The sequence below is a fragment of the Chlorocebus sabaeus genome, chromosome 10 (genome assembly GCF_047675955.1).
Source record: "Chlorocebus sabaeus isolate Y175 chromosome 10, mChlSab1.0.hap1, whole genome shotgun sequence".
Taxonomy (NCBI): domain Eukaryota; kingdom Metazoa; phylum Chordata; class Mammalia; order Primates; family Cercopithecidae; genus Chlorocebus; species Chlorocebus sabaeus.
In genome coordinates this window covers 38,995,631-39,023,204 of record NC_132913.1, presented here as the reverse complement: position 1 = coordinate 39,023,204, position 27,574 = coordinate 38,995,631, and the positions used below count along the sequence as shown (strand labels likewise).

The 27,574-nt window shown below is 40.1% G+C and overlaps 1 protein-coding gene across 3 annotated transcripts in view; it reads left to right on the top strand.

Moving 5' to 3' along the window:
• Positions 1–302: 302 nt before the first annotated feature.
• The window catches only part of NEB (nebulin), a 223,338-nt gene continuing 196,066 nt past the window's right edge, over positions 303–27,574 (top strand). For 2 of the 3 annotated variants that reach the window (XM_073019681.1, XM_038002139.2), the window contains exons 1-10: positions 1,667–1,702; positions 5,141–5,182; positions 6,884–7,099; positions 9,235–9,342; positions 9,834–9,938; positions 10,424–10,528; positions 11,317–11,421; positions 17,601–17,705; positions 24,908–25,012; positions 25,681–25,788. In XM_073019681.1, the coding sequence (XP_072875782.1) occupies positions 1,667–1,702; positions 5,141–5,182; positions 6,884–7,099; positions 9,235–9,342; positions 9,834–9,938; positions 10,424–10,528; positions 11,317–11,421; positions 17,601–17,705; positions 24,908–25,012; positions 25,681–25,788 (1,035 nt within the window). Of the gene's footprint in view, positions 424–1,025; positions 1,110–1,637; positions 1,703–5,140; positions 5,183–6,883; positions 7,100–9,234; positions 9,343–9,833; positions 9,939–10,423; positions 10,529–11,316; positions 11,422–17,600; positions 17,706–24,907; positions 25,013–25,680; positions 25,789–27,574 lie in introns of those variants that run through there. The other variant, XM_073019680.1, reaches the window with a different exon arrangement.

Here is a 27,574-nt window from a genome sequence, read left to right as displayed (position 1 = left end):
ACTGGACAAATGACGTGAAGAAAACAGTCACGGAAGGGTCAAAGCCTCTCAAAGTCATGCTTATTTTCTACTAAATTGTTTTGCATGATTATGATGTTGAATGGGGTCTCAGTAAATGGGAAATTCAACCTAAAATTGAACTGCATAGGCTGGAAGTTAGGTAAAATTTGATTCCATTTGAATAGTTCTAAGCAAGCAATTTGTTACCCTTTATCCTTTAGTGGAATTGATGAACAGGTGGTTTTCAGAAGATCACTTGGTAAATTTAGCTTCTGAAATTTGAGCAACTCAGGATCTGATTGGTCGCTCTTGCCACATGATAATTCGGAGCCCAGGCATCACGCTGGCTTTTGCCTGGGGTTCTCAGGAGGGGAGAGTTGGGAGAGGATTTGCTGCTGAGGAAATTTATTTGGTAGATTGAAGGTAAGGCCAGTTTGTGACTTTTTCTGTAATACTCTTTCAGCAGATGTTCCACAACTTCCCTTGAAGTGTTTTTCAAAGGCTTGGGCCATAACTAAGGAAATTAGTGGTAGAAATGTGGCTAGGAGAGTCTAACCCCATTGCCCTACTAAGGCCCTACTAATATCTGCTATGTACAGTGTGCGATTAGAGTCAAGTCCTTTGCTAACCAATTTATTGCTCGACTGAATCGGCTCTCTTGTCTAACTTTTTTTTGCCTTCGATATTTTTCCCTAAATATATCAGTATGAAAAAGAAGATACATTGCTCTACGTTCCTATATTTATCCTGTTCTACTGGGCTTCATTTGCTCGAGGAGTGGCAGTTTCGCTAGCTTAACAAAACCAGCCACTGCAGGGTATTGGTTTACATGGCAAACATCTTTGGACGAAGGGACAGCTGTTCCGACTCATCATCCACTTCATATCAAGAGTCTCACTCTCTGGCATCAAACTGTAGAGGCCTTGAGAGATCCTTTCGCTATTTTCTGCATTAGAAGCTTAGGCTAAGGACTGACAATCCTATATGTACTACAGTCAATGCTTTACAACTTTGTTATTTTTCAGGTTTAAACAAGAGCTACAGAAACTAAAGAAGAAGTCTGTATAAGCCGATGGTGTTCGGGAGGAAAATAACTCCATTGCCTTGAGGTTTCTTTTTTTCTTTTAAAATTTGTTGACAGATGTACTCTTATGGGTTCCAATTTGAAGCCTAAGATATACAGCAAATAGTGGATCAGGCCAGTATAGAAAACTAAGTCAGCCCTCTTAGAATTTTGGTGCTGGGGAAAAATTTCAGCTTCTTCTGAAACCCAAGCTGGCCTTCTTTCACTAAATTTTTTGCTGGAAAATGTCTGTTCTCTAAGTGTTTGGAAGTTTAAATTCTCTGTTCCCTGAGTCCAAACTCTCTCACTTCCTTACCTCAATTTCCTTTTACAATTTTAACTAAACTGATTATGTAGAAGTAGCAATTCCCAACACTGAAGGAATAAAGAGGAAGAAATTTGAAGCTTCTGCTGTTTATACTTGTATTTTAAATGTCTTCTCTCCTTTAGCCTGCAACAATATATGAATTTGTACAATAGTTTAGCTTCAAATTCTATTTTTATGATGTCATAAGATAATTTATGTGCTGGGAATAGACTCTAACATGTTTTCATTTGTGTGGAATATGAAAAGTTTGTAGGTGCCACTACTACTCTGGAAAAATGGCAGATGACGAAGAATATGAGGAGGTGGTGGAGGTAAGATTTAAAAAAAAACACAGCAAACTATTTTATGTAGTGACAGTCAAAGCCATGCAGGTGAATTAATCATTTGAAAAATACATTGTCTATTATAACTTCACAAAGAGTCCTCATTTAAAGCATAAGAAAGGAATATTTTATGTTCAGTTTCACTATAATTACGTGGGATTTAGAATTGAAAGGAAATATCTCTGTTTCCCACTTTTGCTTTTCTTTAAGCTCTCAAAAACCAAGTTGGAGTAAAGGCAGGTTTTAATTCATCTTCTAAAACTACTTTCTTCCCCAGTTCCCAGCCCCGATGTTCAAAGGGACAGAGATGAAGAGAAAGTTCTGAAAACAGAACTCTGTGTCTTAGTGTCTGCATAGCAATAGAGGAAAAGATCTACTCCTTATTCTTTGCTTCAACTAGCTAATCATCTATAGGGAAACATGGTTTAGATATTCAGAATAATCATATGTATGAAATTATATGCATATGTGAGACTTATACATAATACATGCGCATGTGCACAGACACACACATACACGCAAATATAAATAAAGGTATGAAGCTCACAGCGATAGTTGGAGCCACACCTTCCCACCAACTTCATTATACTTACCTAAGTGAACAAGACTAGCTTTTGCTCATGAATTTTGAATAAGAACAAAGACTATAGTGGGTATCTTGAAAATTTTCCTTCCAATTATTGGTGCACATCTAACACATTTTACAAAGCTGTTAATCATTTATATTTATTTTATATCCTTTTGTTTTTATCATCTTACAGTTTTTCCTCACCGGCGCTTGCCTTTAGCTTCACATTCTAGAAATAAAATCTAAAGGCTTGTAACTATAATGCACATAAATACAGTGCCATGAATCTGAATGTGCTCAGTAATTACCAATTAATGATGATGATCTAAACACATGAAAATCTCCAAATGCCTAAGGCACTTGGAGGCAGTTTTGAAAATCTGTGCTTTTTAATAAGACTGAAATTAACTGTAAGAGCTACCCAGAACCAAATTTTAGGTGGCAGTACCAAAATTAGTCCTTGAAAATTTATTTTAGTGACCAGTCTATATTTAGATGAAGAAAATTTTATTTATTCTACAAATAAAATTACTTTTATTACTGAAGGATATGAGGGAAAAAATAGAATGAATCTCATACAATGTAACATTCAACCTCTCTGGCTTAAATGCTGATGACCACATCTTTCATCCTGATATCATCACTAGTGTGCATTTTACTTACGTACCTAAGGGTCAGAAATATCATTATCAAACACTAATATAATTATTAATTAAATTGTCTTCCCTATGATAATAATGCCAGTAACAGTTTTTACTCTCCAACTTAAATATTCCTTATCTTTCTTAAAATAATTGTGTACCTTTGCTACTGGAAATTGTCCTTAGTGCTAGACTTGATTGATTCAACTAGATGTCATAAAAAAGGAGGGGGCTATTTTTAGACATCTCATCCCTACCATTTTGTTCCCATTACAGCTTCTGGGTCTAACCAGCAGGTGATAAATGAATAGACTGCCTGCCAGAAAGTATTGAACTGAGATCTCTTGGACCTTAAAAAAGATTATGAGCATAGGAGGGTGGAGAATTCTAAAAAATGGCCAGGGAAGATTTTAGAAAACAGAGAGGAACTAGCTTTAAAAATATGCAGAAAACAGAGAAGAACTGGCTTTAAAAATATATCTCCTTGGGATCTTGGACATTGAAATAAAGTTTTACTGTTCTCTCTACTCCAACTTAAACTTGGAAAGAAAGAGAAAGAAGCAAGGATGTACTATCTAATTAGTGGCACAGCTCTAAAAAAAGAGCGAGATTTGGCATACAAGTTAACGCCAACCATTTAAATAATGTTGCCTCTTTTATAAGCGTATTTCTAAGATGGATTTACCAATGGTGAGAGCCCAGCAAAGGTAAAATTGAATGGTTTCCAAGGAGCTGCTTTTAAACTTGGATGCTGAGAAAATCCAAAATAGTTGTGAATCTTCCATTTTATTTTAGTATTTCTTCTGAAGCCACTGATGTTTTGTGTGACCAGAGGAATGACTCTATGTGGCATCAGCATCAAACAATATTTTCTAGTGTCCAAATGATATTTCTCATGTGCTGAAAGTCACAACGGTAAAAAAGCAAATCTCTGTCCTGTCAGTGCTTGTGATTTTTGTTGCTATGTGTAACGACATACAGGTAGAATTAGATTTTAAATTAAAACAATAGCTCAAGAGTAAAGAAAGCACAAGAATGAGGAACATTAGGCAAGTTTTAGACCATTGTTAACGCAGGTGAAATGGCGCAGGCGGCCTATCAGCAATGGTTAAGTAATCTGATGACACTTCACTGAACCAAGAAGGCAGGCCATTGAGGGAAATTTTGCATCTTAATGTTTTCCCTTCCCTTGAGTGCTGTATGTTTTGGTGTCAAAGATAAGAAAAATGAAGCATAAAGTGTTATATATCCATTTTTTTTTAACTAAGAAATGAGCCAAGTGTTTCATCTTTATCCCTTTCCTCATGTGCTTGGCCTAAACGAGCCTCTCCTTCTGTTCACCCTGCAGAGCAGGGTGAAGCTAAGGACAGGATTCCTCTCTCCTTACACATCTGAAACCAAATGTCAACCAGTTCCTTTCTGCATCTATTTATTGCTGGTGATGTCAGAAGTAGAACAAAAGTAGACTCAGTTTTAGATCCAGGCTGCAGATCCGTCATGCAGGCCATGATGACCTCAGAGCCACTATGGCAAATTGCAGCCTACCTTTCCCACACTTCGTGATGAGGAATCTTCTCATTTTCCCCTTCACTCGTTAGCATTTACCAATTTTCATATTAGCACCGCTCTGTTTAGGACAATCACACTATTGAAAGGGACTCACGCATCACTCCAGAAGAAACTTATTACTTACCAATCAGGAGGGTATAGGAATAATTGAGATGTGGATGTACTTTGGGATCTTATTATTTCCATGATGCAATCCATTTAAAAATGTATTCACACTCGAGTTTCTGTTTTAGTTTACTGTTAGTTTGCAAACAGTGAGTTTTATCACAGTTCCTCTCTGCCCAACCCACACACTCAGAATCTTCTTATTGTATTCTCTTAGCAAATTCTATCTTGGCGACCATAAAAACAAATTTCCATGTCCCAGTAAAGTAAAATAGCTTCTCTTGATTAAAAAACAGCCTCATACACTTTTCTCAGCCCTCTGCATCTCTTTGCCCATTTGGATGGCATTCACTTTAGCTTTCCTGAAGTATTACAAAGTGAAGATGGGTTCCAAAATATGAACAGGCTCCTTCACCTACCCCTTTCCCACAAACATTCCAAATCAACCGAGCTAGTGCAGTCACCTAAGTGGTTCAGCTGAGGTACAGGAGACGTGGTTTCTGCTTTGGTTCTCTTGCCAATGCCTTTGTGCTCTATTTACAGTATTACACGGAAGAAGTGGTTTACGAAGAGGTGCCGGGAGAGGTAAGGCCCAGCCCACAGCTGCATAAACTGCATTCTCATTAAAGCAGGAAGAGCTTTCTCCTTTCTCACACTTCCAGGGCCACAAAGATGGCAAAAGGGATTATCTGACAGAGGATCACTCACCTACCTGTTCCCAGAAGCTGGTGTGAAAGCACAAACATTACCTGTTTGATGGATTATTTCACCTTTTTTTCCTATTCAACAAGCCCGAGATGGCAGGGGGTGGTTCTCCCTATTGCTCCTGTGGGATTTTTTTGTGTAGGTGATGCTAATTATAACAATATCAGTGGCTATCACCATTCTCCAACAGCGGCGGGAGGGATGGCCTTGGCTTTGTGATTGGCATAGGGACAAGCAGTTTTATTGTGTAGAGCTGTAACTTGTAGGTCACCATCTCTGCCACCAGGGATGGTGCCTTCAAGGCTTCGTCCCTGATGATGCATTGAAATGCTACTCAGATTTTAGCACATTAGGAATTCTAAATAAGCTATTACCATAAATATTCCAAGTTCAAGTTCTTGTTTTTTTTTTTTAAGGTGAAATACCTTTCTCACGCTTTAGTTTCTGCATGCAGCTGTTTCTCTTTGAGCTTGACAAACAGTGATATGGATGGTTAATCCTGAAGCTTGTTCAGAGAACCTGTGACTGCATAAAAACTAACATCTGTAGATGCTGTAATTTGGTTAGTTTCTCACAGTCAACCGTGCCTTAGTAATCATGGGCAGAAAACAACCTATTAGCAATGATGTGGCATCACTAGAGGGGGTTTTTATAAATGTACAATTTCCTTACTAGGTTCTCTTTTCATAATTGATGCTAGAATTCTTTGGTACAGATGATATTAGCTGTGAAGGGAAGGATACTGTGAAATGGAATGAAGATCGGCTGCTTATCTTTTTTTCTTACATGCATTATTTTTAACCTTGGACTAGACCCAAACTTGGGGTCTTAGTATCTTCCACTATAGCCTGCTGTAAGAAATAGTAATTTCTCACCTACTGCATAGATAGGACTGTTGGAAGGATAATTAGCCCATTGTGTTGTCATCATTATTCTTGTCCACCTAAGCATTTATTAGTGTAAATGGCACTCCAGTTCACATTAACTAACTGACTAAGCCAAGGGAATGAAAATCTCTTATAATATTGATGCGATTCATCTTTTTTTTAAAGTTCATTATTCTTTGTCTCCTATCTACAGTGGAGAATGCCTAAATCCCTGTGGAACAAACGACCAATTTTCCCTTAGTCACTTACAAGTTAATATTAAAGTCGATAACTTGAGCTTTGTTTGATTATCTTAACCTTTTGTTCCCCAACCTCAAGTTTGCTTTTACTTACCCAGACAACTTAAGATTTTTAACTGTTTAAAAAAAAAAAAAAAAAAAAAGTTTATTGCTGATTTTTCCCCCTACTTTGAAGTATTTGATTGTCTTTCTGCAAATGCAAACTTAAGGCAATATTGCAAAGTAATAAGGAGTAAACTTTTTATTCCACACAATCTCGACAATCAGCATTCAGATTTATGTAACATAATGTGCCTTCATATGGCCATAGTGTGCCGTTTCCTGCTTTGGCTTACTTTAGATATGGAGAAGTAACACCAGGCATGTAAATCTGATTTGGAGTTAAAATAATATATACTGAGATCACAGTAGCACAGTTTTTACTTTCACAACAATGTTGAATATCATATTTTCAGACAATAACAGAAATTTATGAGACTACAACGACAAGGACGTCTGACTATGAGCAATCAGAAACTTCCAAACCAGCTCTGGCACAGCCAGCACTGGCACAGCCGGCACCAGCAAAGCCGGTGGAGAGGAGGAAGGTCATCCGGAAGAAAGTGGATCCTTCAAAATTCATGACCCCCTACATTGCACACAGTCAGAAAATGCAGGATCTTTTTAGCCCAGTAAGTTTCAAACAACTTCTGTTAACCTCGTTTGATTGTTAAGAAATTACTGATCTCAGCCCACTCTGTTTTGGAGGCTGGCTGGATTTTATTTCTCAAACTTGTATGAAACAAAAACTTATTTTGCAAAATATAGGCTCTTGTGACTGTTGAATTTTCCTTTTATGTAGTTCATTTATACCATTGCGGCATAAGAAAGCATTCTTATTGAAATCATTCCTGCAAAATAAGCGTAAGGCCAATCATAAAGCATTTATTGGTATTTAATCAGTATTAATTAGCCAATTTAGAATAATGAAATCATAAATACAGATTTAATTTAGGCCAGTTCATGGAAGCTACATAACATATTTAAACAATGTCAGCAGAAGAGCTTCTTAGCAGACTAGCTAACAGCATATAAAAAGGTATACATAAAGAGGTATAAAGTGAAGAAGAACATTTATTTTAAAAATCCAAGATCAGACTAAGAACTCATTTGAAATTGAGGCTCTGAATGTTTGGCTCTACCTTAGAACAGTGGGTATTAACCATGGCTGCACACTGGAACCCCCTGGGAGTTTTAAAACTATCGATGCTCAGGCCATTCTAGTTTAATTGGTTCAGAGTTGGGCCTGTGCACAAAGATTTTTTTTTGTTTTAAGAAACAGACTCTTTCTCTGTAGCCCAGCCTGGATCAAGCAGTAGCTTGATCATAGCTCACTTCAGCCCCAGACCCCTGGGCTGAAGCAATTCCTCCTACCTCAGCCTCCCTAGCAGCTAGGACTACAGGTGCATGCCACCATGTCTGGCTAATTAGAAAAAATTTTTTTTTTGTAGGATCTCCTAATTTGTTTTTTCATAGAGGCAGGGTCTTGCTATGTTGTCCAGGGTGGTCGTAAACTCCTAGCCACAGGTGATCCTCCCACCTTGGCCCCACAAAACTTTAGAATTATAGGCATGAGCCACTACGCCCAGCCCTGTACAAAAGGATTTTTAAAAGCTGCCCAGATGATTCTACTGTGCGTCCAGGTTGAGAATCACTGCTCTCAATCGTCCCTGATCTTTAAATTCCCATGTACAGTTCTGTAAGTTACACTGACTGACAGCAGATTCAGACACATTTCAATGGGTTTAATTTGTTGATTGTCTATGATGGGCTGAGGTCTCACTGGGTGGCTTGATTAAATGTCCTCTGGAGGCTTAAAAAAATGAAATACAGCTTAAGAGAATATTGGAGCATATAAGACTAAAGTTTATGTCAAAAGCATCCTATTGAGGTTAAGCAATACATATTCACTTTTGGTTAAATGATAGCAGCTCACTATTTGGTAAATTCCTAGTTCAGAGCCTTGAATAATCTAAGACGGGTTTCTAGAAACGAGATTTTCTTACCTTCTTTAGTGCTGCAGTATTCAGCAAAGATAGAATTTTTTGTCAATATATTGCCATAAATTCTTATTAATTCAGATCCTATGAACCTAGAATTTCTGATGTTCTGAACAGAATGTCAGCAAAGGTCTGTAATAGTTTTTAAGTAGTTAGTAACCAAATCAATAGTGTAATTTAGATTGTTGACTGCTCCACTCAAGAGTACTCCCAAAACATTTATAATGGTAAATTGTGCATGTTATCATTAAAGCAAGAATTCATTGTGTATTCAGCAGAAATAATAAAATCACATTCCTAAATTTACAGAATATAATTCAGACCTGCCATTAATTCAGCTGGTGTCTCAGCTATCGTAGCTACTGAAATTTAGCTGCAACTTCTGAATTGAATATTTTTGCATTGTATTAGCAATCAAATCTTTTCAGAATTAACTCAACTTCTATATTTATTTTCTAAAATAATTGAGGTTTAGGCTTTTTATACATGCATTCAGACAAAAAGGATTGAAAGAATCATTTTAGGGTATTTCCAAGACAATAGTCTATAATAAATTTGTATTGTCTCCAAGATCCAACCATGTTTAGGAGAAGCAATTATCAAATCTATTTTAGTTTTTGCTGAGAGTCAGGGTAGGGGACAAAAAGAAAGCTATTACAATTGATAATTGTTATAACTTGAAGGATTTTTTTAATCAGATGGGGTAAGTATGTTGCTTGAAATTTTCGCTGCTGTCTTCTTAGGCTAATATCTGATATCCTTTTCAGAATAAATACAAGGAGAAATTTGAGAAAACAAAAGGACAGCCATACGCCAGTACAACAGATACCCCAGAACTTCGCAGAATCAAAAAAGTACAAGATCAACTCAGTGAGGTGGGCTGTATTGCTGAAATAAAGGACAGGGACATTTCAAAATACACCTACTGCTGGGAATTGTGGGTTCTAAATATGTGCTGTGAGAATGAGAAGTTGAATTACCATGAGTTAGTTCACAAATCTAGAAAAGCATGAACCATAGATCATGTTGCTGTAAATGTGAACCCAAAGAAACTTCTAAAAGCTTGGTTTAGCAACTTAGCTTAACAGGAGACTATGAGATGGAAGCTCCAACTCACTGTGGTTCTCTACACTGTAGCACAGTAAGGCCAAGAAGCAGCAGGCTGGAGATCCAGCCAGGAAAGCAGACAATCTGTAAGTGCAGGTGCTCCTTTGAAGATCACAGTTTTCCAGCTAAAATGCAGAAACTATGCTTTGTGGTGCAGACCTAGAGTCACTGGGGTAATGCTCTGTGGTTATAAGAAATTCCTTAATATACTCACATGTTCATGACTGTCGTGAACTCTGACTGTGCATTATTTGAGCAGGTTAAGTATCGAATAGATGGTGATGTTGCTAAGACTATCTGTCACGTAGACGAAAAAGCAAAGGATATTGAACATGCAAAGAAAGTGTCGCAGCAAGTCAGTAAGGTAAGCCAATGATATGGATGGCTGGGGTACTCAGTAGCATGTGCATCACCTCTGCATTGTCTTAGAGGAGAAAATTGAACAGGCCTGATCCTGCTCACCAGCCTCATGGGCAGTGTGAATTCAATACCTGTATTCATCAAGAAGGCTGCACAGATGAGTGGCCTGTAGAAACTATGGGTGGATGGAATAGTCCCCCTGCCCAAAGAGGCAGCTGTGACTCGGCTCCAGGCTGTTGCTGCATGGAGTCCCAGTGTCACCAAAGAAGCTGAGGAGCTAAATTTTTAATTGAAATGGATTAGCATTTTCAATCAAAAGCTGACTATTGTAGGAAAAGTGGCATAGGATGTTGGCATGGTCAATGTTTTCCTAGTAACACGATGGCAGCCTTTGAGCAAGGACGCCTTCAGGAGTCTCCCTTTGTTGTTTAAATCCTCATGCCTTTGGATGAGACCTCAGGCCACAGGTCCTCTGCTCCTTCTGTCTAGGTTTTATACAAGCAGAACTGGGAAGACACCAAGGATAAGTACCTGCTTCCTCCTGATGCCCCTGAACTTGTCCAGGCTGTTAAGAACACCGCCATGTTCAGCAAGGTAAGAGCCTGCTCCAACCCCACTTCTATCTTCCTATGTCATCCCATCATATACTTCATGTAATACTTGGTGAACTCTTGATCATCTGGAATACAATTTCCCAATCTTTTTATGAGTAGCCTTGAGACATATGAGACTGTAGGGGTAGGGCTTGGCAAAAAGGAACTGAGAGAAAAGCTCCTAGGCAGAGTGGGGAGAGGGTCATTTGGGAACCTGAGCAACCTGGGGGCAGAGGGGAGTGTCTGTGGAAAATAAAGGTGCTGTGGAGAACCAGCTGAGAGAGCCACAAAGTAGTATCTCAAAATTGTCTTTAGACCCTGTGCTATACTTTAGATGTCCCTGGCTATTAACTCTAATTAGAGGTTTATTTTGTGACCCAACTTGCAAGTGTCCTATATTGCCCTGAACTATGTGAAGTGCTTCCTGGCTCCTTACATTGTGTTAGCATTTGTAAGTGCTATTGATAAACAATGACAAATAATGTCAAAAACAACAACAACAAGACAGGTAGAGTCACAGAGAAGAGATGAAACAAAATCAGACACATCTGCCCCTCTGAAAATAAGAAAAAACAGGGCATGCTATCAGTAAAAATGACTTGGGTTGGATGGAAAGGGGGAAGTTATCTGTGAATTTCATTTACCTTTGCTCTCACCTTGCCCTTGGTTCTTTAGGTCATTGATGGATGAATTCAAAACTGCATTTTGTGTAAATGTGACCCTACTTCCTCCTAACTTTTCTTTTCTTTTCTTTTTTCTTTTTTTTTTTTTTTTTTTTTTTTGATTTAGAAACTGTACACTGAAGACTGGGAAGCAGACAAAACTTTATTTTACCCCTACAATGACAGCCCAGAACTGAGGAGAGTTGCCCAGGCCCAGAAAGCTCTCAGTGATGTAAGTGAAATGCAAGTGGCACCATTTAGGTGTACAGAGTCAGGGGAACTTGAATTACATCTTCTGGCCAGATGTTCACTGCAACTCTTCTTTATAAGAGGCTAAATGCTGTATTTCAGAGGAGTACATCTAGAATTGTTATAATTTATGATGTCTCATTTAGATTAGATATAATTTATACTTTATATTATTTAATCTAGTCCAATTTCCTCATCTTATAGGTGGCAAACCTGAATCTGGGGTCACGTTAGTTAGTGGCAGAGCCTAGGCTTGTGAGCTCAAGACCAGTATTCTTCCCATTGGAGCATGAGTTCTTCTTTCCCCTTGGCTCTGGTTGAAGTTGTTCCATGACAACAGAGTGGCAATTTTTAAAAACCTATTGTAATCATAGCCACCTTCCCAAATCTATTAAGTAAGCAATGTTATGGAAGGGTTGTGCCTTGCTATCATGATCATCAAGTCCAAATTGTGGTATGTCTCCCTTTTTCTGTGTGTGGGACCTGACTAGTGTACTTCTTAAAACATATTTGTGGCTGTGTGTGGTGACTCACCTCTGTAATCCCAGCAGTTTGGGAGGTCAAGCAGGGAGGATTGCTTGAAGCCAGGAGTCTAAGATCAGCCTGGGCAGCAAAGCAAGACCCCATCTCTACAAAATATATTTTTTAAAAATTAGCCAATTGTAGGGGTGTATGCCTGCAGTCTCAGCTACTCAGGAGGCTGAGGTAGGAGGATCACTTGAACCCAGGAGGTCGAGGCTACGAGATCAAGCCACTGCACTCCAGCCTGGGCAACAGTGAGACCCCTGTCTTAAAAACAAACAAACAATGACAACACTAACAACACCCAAACAAACCACAAACACATTTGTATAGTTATCCCACAAAGAGCTCTTGCTATCAGAAGATACTTCAGTTAGTGAAAAATCAGTGATCCCACTTGCCAGAATTTTCGTATCCTAGACCTTGAAAACCGTATGTTAGAGGACCTTAAAAGGCTTAATAGAGTCCTTAGGCTTGAAACCAGCAGCAGCAGCAGCAGCAGCAGCAGAAAGATCCACTTGGGCCTAGCACTCTCCCTTACTTTGAGGTACTTTCTTACATGACCATTGGATTTGCGGGGAGGCCATGTTGAAAATCCAGACCGCAACTCCAGTCTTCAGCAGAGCACTGCATTATAAAGTGACAAGTTATTTGACATTCAGTTGTCAGTTAGATCCCTGGAACCTCTTGATTTATTTATTTATTTATTTATTTATTTATTTTTTGAGACGGAGTCTCACTCTGTCGCCCAGGCTGGAGTGCAGTGGTGCGATCTTGGCTCACTGCAAGCTCTGCCTCCCGGGTTCACGCCATTCTCCTGCCTCAGCCTCCTGAGTAGCTGGGACTACAGGTGCCCGCCACCATGCCCTATTAATTTTTTGTATTTTTAGTAGAGACGGGGTTTCACTGTGTTAGCCAGGATGGTCTTGATCTGCTGACCTCGTGATCCGCCTGCCTTGGCCTCCCAAAGTCCTGGGATTACAGGCGTGAGCCCCCACGCCCGGCCTCCCTGAAACCTCTTATACTCAATTTGGACTTAGTAAACTGATTGGGATTTACTTCTAATGGAATCTAGGGTCTGATCTTGCCATGAACCAAAATTATACATACCAATTTGATGGTGTCTCCGATTTTTGAGGTCTAATTTTTAATGCCACCCTCTTAATATCACCTGCAAGTTTAGTGGACATCTTTTCTATTTCACTTTCCATGTAATTGGCTAAAATATAATACCAATACACTCCTATCCTTTCATTGGTAAGTTAGGAAATAGAGAAGGTATAACAAAACTTTGAAGTCATCTAGCACATGGTACCAATTTTAATGTGTGAGTACTTCTTGCTTCTCTTTCAAGATTAGCTTTTTGATTCTGTATCTCACAGATTCACAATATTGTTGCATGGCTGTTATCAAGTGATCAACAGTTATTTATTGAAAGTCTATTATGCATGCACACCTGGCAGGATAGAAAAGTACTACAAGCAGTTTTCATCCTTTCCTCTGAGAATTTATAATCAGGTTGATAAAATAAAAGTATGATATATCAAACAAGAAAAAAGTTAAAAATAATACTTGCTACAAGACAGACAGAACACGTGTGAGTAATCAGAGAAGGCCATGTGGAGGTGGTGGTCCCGAGGGCATGGGTGGTGATGAAGAAGAAAGGCATTTCGAGTAGAGGGAGCACTCGAACAAAGGGACACAGGTAAAATGAGGTCTGAGTTTTAAGGCACAAGGAAAGTGAATGATGTGAGTGCCTCATTTGGAGGACACTTGTGAGAATGCTGGCAGCAAGACCTTGAAAGGCAGACAAAATTGCTTCGACATGGAATGGTAAGAAATAAGAGGCATCATAAGATTTTGGAGCAGAAAATAGTATGATAAAAATAGAATCTGGAGTAATTTTGATGAGCAATATGATAGATTGAGATTAGGAAATACAGGAAAAACTGGGTAATTTGGAGAAATCTATTTTAGTAATAATTAGGGCAAATGAGAGGAAGAAAGGAATCTGAGGGTAATAAGTATTAATAAGCATACATGGCATTGGATATTGGAGCCAAAGGAGAGAAAGAAGCCCTAGAGGAACTTCTGACTGTAGACTGGTGGTCTGGGTGAGTAGGGCAACAGCTGATAAAGATGCATTAATGGAAAGAGAAATGGAGTTGAGATGATTGAAGGACACTTCAGATCAAGGCATGCTATGGATAAATTAGAAAGTATCATTGCTCAGGTGTGAGACCAGGGCAAGAAATTAATATTTGAGAGTCATGAGAACAAAGTGATAGCCAAAGACATGAACATCTATGAAGAAAGCAGAAGAGTGCATGGCCAAGGGCAGAGTTTTGGAGGACACCCACACTTGGGACTGAACAGGAGCCAGCAAAAGGATGAGGGAACAAACAGCGAAGTTGAAGAGGAACCAGGAAATGCCATGTCATGTAAGCCTGGGAGAGGTTTCCAAGAAGACACTTAATCTCCTATCTCGCTTCATCTATCAAATGGAGAGATGAAAGGTTACCTTCATACCATTCTAATGCTATGGACTTTGAACAATGAAAGTTGGCCACATGTTTTGAGCAATTACAGTAGAAGATGTAATGAAAGAGAACATGCAATAATGAAGTAAAGTCTTCCATGCCATTCCTCAAAAAGATGTGGCAGTTAAGGCATAGCTTTTATTTTTGTTGCAGACCAAGTATGCACTCAGTATCAGATTACTGACACGCCTATTAATACTGTTGTCAGCACTGTGAACTTCTACAATTATTGGGCACAGAGCCATAAGCAAACTGTTGCTTGCAGAATGTACCACTGGGTAGGCGCATAGATTTCTGGCTAAGGGCTTGGGTTTAGAGGCTGTTGCTACCTCTCCTGTACCTTCTTCCTGTGTCCTTCTTAATCTACTTATCGTGTTTTACTTATTACCTAAGTAGAGACAAACTACTTTGCATACACTAAGAGTCTTTAAGCTGATGCACAATACTGAACTCTTTTTTTTTTTTTTTACTTTAAAAAAAAATCAGATCATTCTCTGTAATGGCAGAATTCTAACTAAACAGAATTCTGAAGAAGATTCCTGAGAAATTAGGACTTCTAGATCTGATTTGTCTGAAACTTCTTGGCAGGATGTCCTACTTAATAAGCATTTCTCCTGTTCAAGTGTTGCTTTTTCCCTAAGAACTTAACTAACTATGAAAAATTCTGTTGTCCTATGCCTAAAATAGTCTTCAGTCTGTGTTTTTGTTTGGTTTGGTTTTTTGTTTTGTTTTGTTTTGTTTTTGTTTTGAGACAGGGTCTCACTCTGTCACCCAGGGTGAAGTGCAGTGATGCAATCTTGGTTTATTATAACCTCTGCCTCCCAGGCTCAAGCGATCCTCTCGCTTCAGCCTCCCAAGTAGCTGGGACTACAGGTATGCACCACCACACCCAGCTAATTTTTGTATTTTTGGCAGATACAGGGTTTCACCATATTGCTCTGGCTGGTCTTGAACCTTTGAGCAATTCATCTGCTTTTGCCTCCCAAAGTGCTGGGATTACAGACGTGAGTCACCGTGCCTTGTTTAACTTATTTAAAGGAAATTAAGCCAGGCTTGTTTGTGGAATTTGTGTAAATACATTTCAAAATCTGTCTTTTGTATCCCAATTGATCTGCTGTCCATGAAAGCTTTTGTTATAGGCCCTAGGTAGATATTATTGGGATAAGATATAGTTAGACTTGGTTAAAATATAAAGATGATTGGGACCTTGGGATTATTCAACTGCCTTACTTGATAAATAAGAATACTGCCATGAGGAAGGGGAAATAATCATAGAAATCTCACAGTTGCATCATGGAAGATTAGAAAGATAATTCTCCTCTTGAGACATTCCCCTGTGGCCTCAGTGTGTAAGACACGCATTGAGATGTCAATCATTGACTCTTGCTCTAGCTAGGTACTATGCAGGCCATGAGGGTTCCCAAGGATAGGACATCTTTTTTGCCATCCCAGAGCTCACAGTCAAGAGGAAAGAGACATGTAGACAACAAATTACAGTGTCATATGATGACCCCTTTAAAGGAGGTAATGGCCAAGTTGAGTGAGATCCCAGGAGAAGGTCATCGCATCTGGCTCAGGAGTCAGAGAAAGCTTGGGAGGGGAGTCATGCTTGTCCTGAGCCATGGAGAGGAAACAGTGGTTTGCAGACAGATGGGGAGAGGGAACAGCATGTACAAGGCCCTGAAGCATCTGAGGGCTTCATGCGTCTGGGGATCTATGAATAGTTCTGCATTTTTGGAAGCAGGGGCCAAGTCTGGTGGAAGAAAAAACCAGAGGAGTCAGTAGTGAAGAAAGAAAGGATGGCAAGAGAGAAGGATATGCATGATGTGTGGGCACCATACTTATTTTAAGGTGATGGAAGTCTTTTATAGGCTGAAGGGAAGGAGCTAATGAAAAAGGAGAGGTTGGGGTTGTGAGAAAGAGGAGGGATGACAGAGAACTGGGTGCAAAGGATGTGCTGGAAGGGGAAGCACCCTGGGTACAAGAGTCATTCCTGCTGAGGGATGTTTCTCCTCTGAGCCAGGGCAGGGGTTGGAGAGGCAGGGATGAATATGGAGAAGATAAGTGTGTAGCATTTCTTTCCTCTATAAAAGAGGAAGCTGAGAGTAAGGTGGAGTTGATTGTGGGCTTAAGGACAGTGTTGGGGTTTTAGACTGGCTGCTGAGAGTAGGGACTAACCAGAGACACATAATGGGCTGTGCAAGTTTCCTTGAAGACAAAATGGCATTTGTATACCATAGGGTCATAGGGCACAGAGCCCCAAGCAAGCTGTTGTTCATAGAACATACCACTGGGCAGGCATGTCGATTTCAAGTTAAGTGCTAGGGTTCAGAGGCTCCCTACCCTGTACCTTCTTCCTGTGTCCCTCTTAACCCTACTCATCATGTTAGCATTGCCTAATCCATGGAGTTGTGGGTTTTCTTCTGTGGCATTCAGCATCCTAGGCATAAGAACAGGGGAAGTTGGCCGGGTGCGGTGGCTCATGCCTGTAATCCCAGCACTTTGGGAGGCCAAGGCAGGCAGAGCATGAGGTCAGGAGATCGAGACCATCCTGGCTAGCACAGTGAAACCCTGTCTCTACTAAAAATACAAAAAATTAGCCGGGTATAGTGGAGGGCACCTGTAGTCCCAGCTGCTCGGGAGGCTGAGGCAGGAGAATGGCATGAACCCGGGAGGCGGAGCTTGCAGTGAGCCAAGATCGAGCCACTGTACTCTAGCCTGGGTGACACAGCGAGACTCCGTCTCAAAAAATAAAAGAACAGAGGAAGTATATGGTCGAGTCGATCCAAGGCTGGGGGCTTATTAAGTGAGTGTGATAAAAAGACAAGGGGTTGGGAGTTGAAGATGCTGGTTAAGAGAATAATTGCAATTGCAAACCAGAGCATGCAAATAACTGGAAGAAAGCAGATCTAGGGCCATGAGTCCTGAGGAGGAGGGAAGAAAATTCAATGAAATAGAAATCACTAGCAGTACTGAGAGCAAGGGTATATATAACATCTAGAAGGACAAATTATAACATGTTACACTAAAATTTAAGACTTCAAATAAAGATGAAAGCATAATCGTTTTTAAAATACATCCCTGTCTTTTATTTCATCAGGTTGCCTACAAAAAAGGTCTCGCTGAACAGCAAGCTCAATTTACGCCTCTGGCCGATCCTCCAGAAATAGAATTTGCCAAGAAAGTAACCAATCAAGTGAGCAAGGTAAGTAAATAGAGCTGGGACATTGCCTCCCTTGAAGATACTGCTTAATCATTTCAACCATCAGAGAAGGTTACTAAAGGTGAGCCTGAAGAGTAAACACAAACACTCAGAGTATTTTTACATATGACCCCCAAAACTCTACAGCAAAAGTAATACATCCATAAACGTCAAGAACTGTGTTAATAAATGTTTAGCCAGCTGGACGACTCAGCAATTGATAAATGTGAAAGTCACCTTTTGAAAACAGAAGCCATGTCCTCATGTCACTTGACATTTTCACTTACGACAGTAATACTACAGAGTCACCAAATAACCACACACTTCCGTGAAGAGCTGGTTTAAATTCACAGGGAAGACCTTGTATAGTTGGATCCTATCAGTCAGACTTGGCAAAATAAGAATGTGTCTCAGACATAGCTTAGTTAACAGCAGTGGGCAGTGGACCTCATAACTTTTAAGGCCCTAGCAAACAGCTTAGTCTCCCTATATTTAGGTGGTAAACTAGCTCTGAGGAATGTGGCTCTGATGAGGAATGCTGAGAGACAGATGCTCGGTGGATGAATAGGCACATGCTAAATTCCTATTTTAAATTGGTCCAAATCAGGCCACTTTCTCCTGGGATACTGCTGCTTTTAAATACTTTATCTTGCCCTCTGTGGAGATGAGTGTTGGTTTGTTCTGCTTGAATTTTGACGAAACCTCAAGATTTTTGTCTTAAGCATTTTCTGGGTAAAGTATCTAGTAGAGAAGGATGAAATGATATGGATGATGATGTCTATTCAGTGATGTTTGTTAGTGTTTGATATTATAGATTACCTAACTATGTAACTGTGAGCTGTTTAGATAAAGAATCTAGTAAGTATAGTAAACTTTCACTAATAGGAATGCTACCATTCCTGAAATTTTGCCCAAGGCTAAGCAGAAATTGACTTTTGAACTGTACATAAATACATGGTCCACTGAAAGTGTTGATATTGCCCGGGCATGTTGGATCAAGCCTGTAATCCCAGCACTTTGGAAGGCCAAGGTGGGTTGATCACCTGTCAGGAATTCGAGACCAGTCTGGCCAACATGGTGAAACCCATCTCTACTAACGATACTAAAAATTAGCTGGGCGTGGTGGTGGGGGCATGTAATTTCAGCTAATTGGGAGGCTGAGGCAGGAGAATCACTTGAACCTGGGAAGTGGAGATTGAAGTGAGCCGAGATTGCACCATTACAATCCAGCCTGGGCAACAAGTGTGAAACTGTCTCAAAAAGAGTAAAAAAGAAAAAAAAAAAGAAAGCGTTGATATTGTAAGTAAGATGAGGGAGGACAATTTATCTTTTTGGAAAAAAAATAAAAATGTGTTTTCAAGTGGTCATTTAGAAAGGAAAGGAATCTATTTTCAAATTTTTATTTAAAGTCTATTTTAAAAGATACTAAGGTAACATTCTTTTGCATTATTTGAGTATGCAGTGGGGATTCTTAAAAGTAATTTTTGAAAATCACTTTCAAACACCTCTGTAATCATTCTTTCCACCAATTTAGACTTGCTGGTTGGTTTAGTGCTGCGCTCTCCAGTACAGTAGCCACTAGCCAAATGTGACTAGGAAGCACCTGAATTTGATCAGTATGAACTGAGTATATAAGTCAGCTTGGGCTTCTACAACAAAATACCATACATTGGGTGGCTTAAACAATAGACATTTACTTTCTCACAGTTCTGGAGGCTGGGAGTCTAAGATCACGGATTCAGTCCCTGGTGAGAGACCCCTTCCTGGCTTATAGACAGCTGCCCTCTCATTGTGTCCTCACACACTGGAGACAGAGAGCCAGCTCTGATCTCTTCCTCTTCTTATAAGGATGATCATCTCATTATGGGGTTCCCACCCTCATGACCTCACCTAAACTTAATTGCTTCCCAAAGCCCCTTACCTCCAAGTACCATCACATGGTTCTTGTGAGTTAGGTCTTCAACATATGAATTTGGGGGGCGGGGACACAGACATTCATCTCATAACACTTAGTGTCTAATATGTGAGAAATAGACACTGGATCTTGAATACTTAATTATGAAAAAAAGAATGTTTCAAATTAATATCTTTATGTTGATTACATGTTGGAATGTTAATTTTCAGATTTACTGGGTTCAGTAAACTATATTATTAAAATTATTTCCAACATGTTTCTTTGTACATTTAAAAAAGTGGCAGTAAGAATGACTTGCATTATATATGCGTTGGATGGCACCATTCTAGGTGGGCAAGGTGACAATGTTGGGTACTTTGAAAGCATTGCCAGAACAGGCTTTGCCCTGTGGAGTACTAATATGAGCTAAAGTGAGGGTGGTTGTGGAAAAAGGTCACTGGCTTTGGCCATGGTGACATTATTTATTCCCAGTCTTAACCCAGATTTCTTAGTTCTTAATGACTATTGTGCTTTCAAAGTAATAGTTGTGTTGGGGAGGAATGCTTGTGATTGGTAGAAGTCCACCCAACAACAAACCATCCAACAAGGGAGGCACAGGGCTGCCAAGAGTGACTTACTCTGGTACTGTCTTCCCTCCTCACTCTCAAGATGCGTTGGCCCATGTTGCAGCAACATCATATCCTCTTTCTCCCTAAAATAGGATAAAAATCTCCTTTATCTACCCTAGAACTTAAAGTATAAAAAAAATCTTTTTTTGAAAAAGCCTTTGTCTACTTACTCATATGCATTTAAACTCAATATCCCCTTGTGGAATTGTGTCTCCCAGATCCATCTGTTGGTGCCAAGGGGTCCTCCTTGGCCCACTGAAGGTTGGCTGAAAAATCAGCTTGCAAAAGACAGATTAATTGGAGAAACTGCATACAAATTTATTTAATGTGAACACATGGGAGCCTTCAGAATGAAGCCCCAGCTCCCCAGGGGTGCAGAAGCTTATATACCATCTTGAGGCTACAGAAAGACTATGAACTTGGATCCTGGCAAAACAGGTTATGGGGAGTGGGGAGAAGAGGAATTCTGTTGAAGGGCAAGAAATGATTACTAGGGAGAATTCGATGGGTTTGAAGAACATACAATAGTCTGGGGCGAAGTCTGTTGGCCCACAAAGCGAACAATGGTTTATGATAGGAGCCTGTCCAGGTTTGTTGACAGACTTTAGTCTTCCTTCCTGCACTATAGGTTCAGTTGAAAACTCAGGGAAGTGGTCAGAGGGAATTGTTTTCTTCTGTGGTAGGTCCGGACCTTAGACAGATAAGGAAATTTGAGCCTGTGCTTTGGGAGAGGTAGAGGATTGAGAGATAGGATGGGGGTGGGGGGTTGACGGGGAAACAATTTTTCTTCTTAGTGGATCTATCTGGTCTTTATGTAGAAAGAAGTCTCTTCTAGCTTCCATTAATCTCTAAGGGCCTTTAATTCAAAATACTCATTATACTAGGGAGCCATATTTTGGGGTGGAGTTCTCTGTGCATCCTCACATCCTTTTCTTATAGCTCCCAGTTCAGATGGTAATGATTGCATATCTGCAGTGATTTCACTAATGTTAAGTTCCATTTGCCATCCTTCCTTACTATACCTGTCAGAATCAATTCTCTCACCTTTGTCTTTGGCCAAAACCATCAGCTACATGCTTCCTTCTGTCTCAGCTGTATTTTGTAGCTCTAACATAGATGAACAGGCAGAGTTGTTAATAGAAACAAGCCTTCCAGGAGGGGAAACTATGCACACCATGACCAGCTGAAAGTGGGGCCCTGAATGCAACACTGGGAAGTCCCTTTAGTTTCTCTGTACCTGCCTCTCTGCTCCCTTCCAGATCCACAAAAGAAAAAATACGAGATTTCAGGTTGGAATTTCCCACTGATACCAACTGGAGCCTCAATTTTTTTGAAAAATAATCTTTCAGTAACATAATGTTATACGTGAAGATACCAGGCCCTGGTCCTCTAAAACCATGGAGATTCTTCTGTCACATAGAATTGGGAAGCTTTCCATTGATTTCACCAGAAGAGATTTGATTGAGTCAAGCAGGCAGTGTTAGGCCCACTGTGGGCAATAAAAATACAAGCTGGGTTCTTTATACCCTTTCTGCAGGGATAACTTTTCTATGAATGGAACCATCAGGAGTCCTAGTGCTTAGCTACTCACAGGAAAAGAGAAGGGTAATTAACGGCTTCATATTCCTTTCCATTTGATAACCACATAAAAATTACAGATTCAGATGTTGAAAGTATATAATGAAGCCACGTGTTTAAGCAAGACACCAGGGTACCCAGTTTATGGCCCCATGGAAGTCCCCTCAGCTGACCTCTAAGGAGAAGGGAAACAATCTTACTATATCTATGGACATGTGGTCACTGTCTTACCCAGAGAAGGTGTCCCAGAGCTTGTAATTGGCCCGACATACTTTCCTCTGTTAAACAAACCAAAAAAATTCTAGAGAAGTTAAACTGACTCTTTCTTCCAAGTTTCCATTGGTCAACCGCAAATACAACAGAGTTTGGAGAGAAAGGTTTCCCCCTAACCTTTCTCTCCAACTCTGTTGTGTTTGGATGTTGGGAAGGTTGAATGTTGGACCCTGGCATGAGTAACCCGTCTCCATGTATTGTACAAAAGCTCTGGCCTCACTCTCAGACTTGCAGAGTGAGACCCCTTGGCTGGGAGAGAGGTATGTGTCCCTGTGGGAACCTCTCTCTATGTGCCCCCACAGGGACACATACCTCTCTCTTCCTCTCATTCCTCCACCTATGGACCCTTGTTCTTTCAACTTCTCTCCTACCCACAAATGAGACAGAAGGCCATAACTTCTTAAGTAGCCAACAAGCTCCAGCCTTCTCCTGTGTCATGAAAATCTTCCCAGACTTGGCAGTGCTCAGGAGTGGATTGTGAGAGTTCCAGCGCCACCCTGACCCATTTCAGCTCCTGAATAGGAAGAAATAACATGTTGTAGTCCATGAAGATTTAGAAGGAAGCAAGGACTTTAGATGAGGGGGTTGAGTGATCTTACACTCTTGTTTTGCATCTTCTTAAAACCAGACATCTATCTCTCACTGTGAGAATCTCCTGCTCAATTATCCTTAACAAATCTACATATGCAATGCCTGTTTCCTGATAAATGCCCAACATTTAGACCTCATTAAGAATATCTGCTATCTTCTTGGCCTGGTGCGGTGGCTCATGCCTGTAATCCTAGCACTTTGGGAGGCCAAGGCGGGTGGATCACCTGAGGTCAGGAGTTCAAGACCAGCCTCAACATGGAGAAACCCCCTCTCTACTAAAAATACAAAAAATTAGCCAGGCGTGGTGGTGCATGCCTGTAATCCCAGCTACTCGGGAGGCTGAGGCAGGAGAATTGCTTAAACATGGGAGGTGGAGGTTGCGGTGAGCCGAGATCGTACCATTGCACTCCAGCCTGGGCAACAAGAGCAAAACTCCGTCTCAAAAAAATAAAAAAGAAAGAAATGAAAAAAGAATATCTGCTACCTTCTCAACTTTAAATTATATTTCAAAGTTCTCTGGATCTCAGTTTTGGGGATCAGGCCCAATTGCCCCTTCCCAATCCTAAGGTTTTTCTCCTTTGACAACAAGCAGGAGGTAGGGTCATGTCCCTCCAAAAAATGATACATTAGGAGATCCTAACCTGAGGTATGTGTACATCAAGAACCTCTGAAGTTACTTTGTGAGCATTTTATAGCTTTCTCAATTTCTTGAAGAGGTCTGTCTCCAAAAAAAGATTAGAAACATTTCTATAAGTAGTCTTCGCAAATCCAAAAATCAATGTTGTTGACTTCTGTTCTTTAAATCTTCAAAACAGAGTATAGCAGGTCAATCAATCAGCAGTATAACACAAATCTTACCTCAGCAAAGATTTCCATTGAAGAATTGTTCCCTCCCCGCACATACAATTTTCTTTCTTACAGAATTTCTTTCTGTTATGATGATGACAATAGTAATAGCTATTATTATTACTACAGTTGTTATACCCTATATTTGCTTAGCACTGTGGGGTTTACAAAGCGCTCTTCAGCGAATGATCTTATTAAACTTCCCAGCAGACTTCTCTGTAAATATTATTGCCAGCACTTGTGGCTGAGAAAACAATCAAACATTTGGTCAAGACAAAGTCAAATCTTGGTCCCAGAGATTGAACCCACGCCCAGGACTCTAAAATGTATAGCTACGAAAACCAGTTGGCTATTTATTTGCATATTAACCTTTTGAGAAGAAAGGAAATTAAGCATTTGAGTGAGGGCTAAGCTTCCTTTAACCTACGCTTGTTGACTCTGCACATCACTCACCTTTAGTTCTTCTGGTAAAGGTATACCAGAAAGACACTTTCTTTTTCCTTAAAGGGTATGGTGGGGATATAGGCATATGCCAGTGCCTTGAGGCCCATTAGTTATGTCTGTTAACACATTTTTATAAGCCATGGAGGCAGAATTGCTGTAACTGAGCTTGGGCTCTAGCTCACGGACCCAGGTGTGAGGTTGGCTTGGTTAATTCTGTTCCAAGAACACGAAAGCCAAGGTATTTCAAGACTATATATCATGGTCTCAGTTTAGTGTAGCTGAACAAACATTTATAATGTAACTTTTGCGTGCTACGTTTTGTATTGGGTTCTGAGGATATGAAAGTGAAGAAGATATACCGTGTCTCTCTTGCAGGAGCTTACAGCCTGGGATTCAGATGGAGTGGGATTTGGGAGTCAGATGGGGCAATAATTCAATTTTTGAATTACTTTCCAGTTCTTATTAAATTTAACTCTGAACTCGAAGGTCTATTCATTAGCCTGCAAGTTGAATTTTATTGTGGTTGTTTCTTTCTGGATAACTAGGAGTTTTGGTAAAGCTTAGAAATTAGTGGCTAAGTTAATTTGGCATAGAAATCTCAGGTTGATATGTTGTATTGTAACTCTGAAATATAAATAGAGGATGACTGCTGACTCTATTTCTTTAAACATCAGGGGACATCTGCAACTTTTGAACGAATGAAGTCCCCAAACTCAGCAAGGGGAGGGGGCATTAGTACCCTCTTTCTCCGTTCTCTATCCCCATCACCCAACTTTCTGGTTGGGTAAATTGACACTACATTGGAAGATTTTTTTTTTAAGATATTTATTAAGGACCTAAGAATGGCTTGCTGAAGATATTTTTAAAGTTAATCATTATTCCTTAATTTGCTGTCTTATTTGTCAATTCATGAGTTATGCTTGTCTTATTTTCTTTTTCTTTTTTTCTAGCAAAAATACAAAGAAGACTATGAAAATAAAATCAAAGGCAAATGGAGTGAGACACCTTGCTTTGAAGTTGCAAATGCCAGAATGAATGCTGATAACATCAGTACAGTAAGTGGGAAGGGATGGCCGGTCGGTCTGTCGTCCTGGGAGGGAGACCCCTTTCCTTAGTGACTTCTAGCCACCTGCCCTACCTGAACGGTTGCAGGACACTGAGGTCCCTCTTCTTGGGACAAGACCTGGTGTAGAGTTCCTGTTAGGAAAGAAATTTCACAAACTCTCTTTCCTTTTGAGAAATGTTATTTGGCCAAATACCATTATTTCTACCTCAATTTTTACAACACATTACGGTGAGACCCCCTTACCGAATGCAAAGTGCGGTTAGTACAAGTTAAAGGGATCCTTTTTAATTATTCTTTGCCTGAGGAGCCAAACTGTACAGTTATGAAATTGATTAATTTAGTATCTCCTCCCTGGAAAACATGTCTATTGTTTTTCTTTTCTTTTAAGTTTCCTGCTCCTGGCCCTTAAGAGCTCTTTCTTGGTAGCCAAGAAAAGCCTTTCTAATTCTGTTTTTAGCCTATTTTAATTGTTCTAAATCTCTGTTAAGTTGCTAATCATTTTTGCAATGGTACCATATTCTCTAATTGTAATCTGACCAGCCTAAACCAAGGACTGGGTGGCTTTGTGTAACTTTTCCAAATCCCTGTGTCTTCTCATGGAAATTCTTGCATAGTTCATTTCCACAGCAGTTCTTCACCTTGTCTAATGTCTTACAGAGGAAATACCAGGAAGATTTTGAAAACATGAAAGACCAGATCTACTTCATGCAGACTGAAACACCGGAGTATAAAATGAATAAAAAAGCTGGTGTGGCAGCTAGCAAGGTACAAGGAAACCATCCCATTTATCTTGATGGTTTGAGTGTGGGTGAATTTCTTATAACTTTGGCTCTTGCATATAATTAGTAAAAAAGGGGAGGGGTGGTTCTTGGGGGAGCTATCAGGGTTGAGACCAGTGGATGTGAGGCATTTGAAAAAGAGTAGGATTGAAACAACAAGAACAACAACAAAAGTACTTTGGAATTATAATGGGGCTATTAAAAATGTTTTGCCATGTATGAGCATTAATGACATCGAATTACCATCTTCAGTATTTCCTAGAGTAATTTGTTATTTGCCTGAGGAACCAGACTGTACATTTATCAATTTGATTTAGTGTCTTCTCACTGGAAGGACCTTTTGCTGTTTAGAAGGAGAAAGATTGTAATCTTAGAGAGCAGGACTTCCCCCAGGAAGAGGCAATCGGCGGCCTTATACGAAGATAAGCAATCATACATGCAACACTATCGTTATTTATCTTATTTTCCCACTGACTATGGAAAACCTGGTCGCAGGTTCATAAATCCATGGATATTTCCATATGCTCTATTGAGTGAGTTTGGTGAATGACCTGGGTCCTTGGCATTCTGAAGCATGATGGTCACTAAAGAGAGCAAAAACTTCAAAGCCAAACACACTTGGTTCTAATCCTGGCCTTGGCTGTGCCGAAGAAAGCAGGATTACATCACTTAGAAGGCTATTACAGCATCCACGTGTAAGACAGTGGTGTTTTGGACCAGGAGGGTAGCAGGGCAGGTGATGAGAAGTATTTTGAAAGCACAGCTGACTTGATTTGCCGATTTGAAAGCACAGCTGACTTGATTTGCCGATGGATGGGATGACATGGGTTTTGGTCTAAGCAGTTAGATGAATGGGGTTTTCCTTTATTGAGACAGGGAAGACTATGGAAGAAGTTGGTAATTTTTTTGAAGGACAGACAGGAGTTCATCTTCAGATATGGTAGATTTGAGATGCCTTTTAGACATCCACTTGGAAGTATCAGTGATCATTTGACTACATGAGCCTGAAGTTTCAGGGGAGATATATGGAAAGTTGTATAAACTGGGGTGTCGTCAGCGTACAGAGAGTGTTTCATGCCATGAGTCTGGAGAGCATTAAGGGAGTGAGTGTAAACAGAAAACTTTAGGGGCTGAACTCTGGGGTCCTTCCATGGGAACATATATGTGAGATGAGGGAGAAGCAAAATCAGGAGAGGGCAATGCACTGGGAAGCAAGTGAAGGGGGAAGGGAGTCATCAACTGCGTCAAATGTCTCTGAAATGGATTTACCAATGTCTGGTCTGTGGTGACTTCAACAAGAGCAATTTGGTGGAGTCTGCTTGGAGAGGATTCATGAGGGAATGAAAAGAGGGAAATTGAAGCTAGAAGTATATTCAACTCTTTCTAAGTATTTTCCTGGTAAGAAAAGAAGAAAATGGGCAAGTAGCTGATGAAAAACTGGGTAAAGTGGGACTTTTTAAGATACGAAACAAAAACATCACGTTGATGGAAATAATCCAGTAGAGAGGGAAGATTTGGTGATGTTGGAATGGGGAAGAATGTCTGGAGTGATATCCTAGAGTATGTGGAAGGGGAAGAGATCTGGTGCTCAAGAGGAGGGGATGGCTTTGCCACAAGCCCTGACAGTTCTTCTGTATAACAGGGGAGAAGGCTGCATATCCCAGATGTGGGTTCAGTTCGTGAGTCTGCTTTCTGGTTGTTTCCATTTTTCAAGGAAACAGATAATTCTCTAAGATGAAAAGTGATCTGAGTCTCTCATTCCTGCAGCATAC